The 2,500-nt window shown below is 41.2% G+C and overlaps 1 protein-coding gene across 3 annotated transcripts in view; it reads left to right on the top strand.

Moving 5' to 3' along the window:
* Positions 1–2,500, top strand: part of ntf3 (neurotrophin 3) — a 31,334-nt gene that overhangs the window by 5,840 nt on the left and 22,994 nt on the right. The window contains exon 1 of one of the 3 annotated variants that reach the window (XM_030349940.1): positions 502–1,018. The exons of the other annotated variants lie outside the window; for them this stretch is intronic. Coding sequence (XP_030205800.1) covers positions 1,007–1,018 — 12 coding nt within the window. The 5' untranslated portion in view covers positions 502–1,006. Of the gene's footprint in view, positions 1–501; positions 1,019–2,500 lie in introns of those variants that run through there. 3 annotated transcript variants of the gene reach the window in all.

Here is a 2,500-nt window from a genome sequence, read left to right as displayed (position 1 = left end):
GACATCATAATACATACTCGGACGCCTTTATCCAAGTTTTAGTCTTTGGGTTTTCACAATAAGAGCGTGGGGAATCCAGTGGAACATCAATGTGTTCTTCTTGTGGCACCTGACAGTCTTCATGTTACTCTCCGCCAGGGTGGTGTCGCTGTATGGGAAGCTGCGCTCCTCTTTGATATCCGAGAGGACTGATGTCTCGATAATGCAGAGATGGAATCTAATGTGTGAACGTGGCACGCCAATGTATGAACACACACAAACAGGAAACATATACAAATGGTTTGCATGAGAACGCACACAAAACTGGAAGGCAGTGATGTATTCAAATGCATGTATGGACACACATATGTGGATAAACTCATAACACACTTACACACAACACATAACACACTGACACACAACAAACTAACACATGACACACTGACACACTAAGACACAACATACTAGCACACAACAAACTGACACACGAACACATAGCACACTAACATACAACACACTGAGATATAACAGAGAGTGTGCGTGTCTGTGTGTTTGTGTGTTTCCCTTTCATATCATGAGAGATCAAATGTCCAAAATCATATATATTGTCGTCATAATCATATCCTAGTCTTGTATTACACGTTCATTTCTGTAGTTGTATATTTTTAGTCTTTCACGGAGAGAGCAATTTAGCCACTTTGGATAAAAGAGTCAGCCACTAGCGGAGTTTAAATGTTTAAATGTTTAAAAGTCAATAGTTAGGACTCAGGTTGTAGTCGGCAGGTTTCATGGGGGTTCTCGTCAGCTCTGTGTCTCTGAGAGCAGACGTGTTGATCTGTGGTGTCAGGGTGGACGGGGCGTCACACATTGCTGAAGCAGGATGTGAACGCAGGATCAGTAAAGGCTGGAGGATCGCGGCAGCAGGACCTCAACGGGAATCTCTTTAGGTGGATGCAGGAGGGAAAGTATTGAAGGGCGATCAGATTGAAGATCTTCACACACGCTTATTGGAAGAAGCAGACTTGGGATGTGGTGGAAGGTAACCATGGCAATATATATATATATATAGTGGACGTGAATGAGTTTTGATTGTCACTTTCTGCGGAACATAAATTGTTTTCATAACGTTTTTTGTCTCCACAAGTTGAAAAAACGAAAATCAGGAGTCAATTTACTTTTGAGGCAAAAAACCTTTCAGTCAAAAAACGTATGAGTTTTAGGGCTGCAAAAGGTTTGCGCTGACCTTTGTAAATGAGGCGTTGAACGTGTTAAGAGGCGTTGAAAATCGGCATTTTTGCAACCATTGGTTTAGGCGCGTAGATGCGTTAAACGCGCTAAAGCAGCACGTTACTTAGTGCTAGCTAAGTATAGCTTACACCTTTGATGCACTTTACTGGCTGAAGTTTACCTTGGTCAGTGAAAGAGGTGAAGGATGAGACGTTTTGGTGTTTCCTGGTCTCTCTCTCTCTCTCTCTCTCTCGCTCTCTCTCTCTCTCTCTCTCTCTCTCTCTCTCTCTCTCTCTCTCTCTCTCTCTCTCTCTCTCTCTCTCTCTCTCTCTCTCTCTCTCTCTCTCTCTCTCTCTCTCTCTCTCTCTTGCCCTACTGAGTTTGACCCTGTGAATATAAACAAAAGGGTCATGAGTTTGTCTGCGTGATCAGTTTACATTTTTTTATCTATGCTGTAAAAATCATTGCCATAATAACGAGCGACATACTGTATACGTCTTGCGTTGATTGGATGATTGAAGACACATGAGTTTAACACTAACCCTATAATTAAGTAAGTCATAAGACATTGTGATACTTCTATGCAGCCATCGACAAACTTGTGTTATTGTCATGTTGTGCGTCTCATTAAGAGGTTGATGCAACTTTGTAGCCATTGGTCTGGTTTTGAGTTAACAAACTGCAACTTTCCTCACCATTTATGAATGGAATTTCTAAATATCGCATTGTGTGAATAGTGTATAGTACACACAGCACATATATTCACGCAGTAATATATATTGTTTAGTTAAACAGGAGGGATTGGAATGAACTTTACAGGAGTAGGAAGACATTTTTGACAGTTTAGCGTTAAAAAATGTCCCACATCAATCAAACAAACCTGTTGATTATATCCTAACTCATAGCTTGGTAACTTATAAACCAAACCACTCTCAACCCGATGACATGTCTCAGGAGGACTGACGTCGCTGTTTAATGGCCGATTAATCCATCACCAGAACCGCAGCAACAAAGTCCCTCTGACAGACGATATTCATAAAGGATGATTTAGTGGAGGTTTCAGTGACAGGGGTTGGTCCAATCAGACAGACCGGTTTTGTTTTGTTTTGGATGCTATGTCAACAAAGTTACTTATCTGAGCTAACCTTTAACGAGCGAACCTTTAATGAGAGCGTGTTGCATGAATCACTCGGCATATCTATAGTGAATACTTGTTCTTTTTTAATTCTTTAACTACAACTATGTCACACCCATACAATGGTACAACGGTGAGAGTGAGAGTGAGAGAGAGAGA

This window comes from Gadus morhua, unplaced genomic scaffold (genome assembly GCF_902167405.1).
Source record: "Gadus morhua unplaced genomic scaffold, gadMor3.0, whole genome shotgun sequence".
NCBI lineage: Eukaryota > Metazoa > Chordata > Actinopteri > Gadiformes > Gadidae > Gadus > Gadus morhua.
The sequence above is the reverse complement of the archived record's forward strand: the minus strand, read 5'-3'. Positions and strand labels throughout refer to the sequence as shown.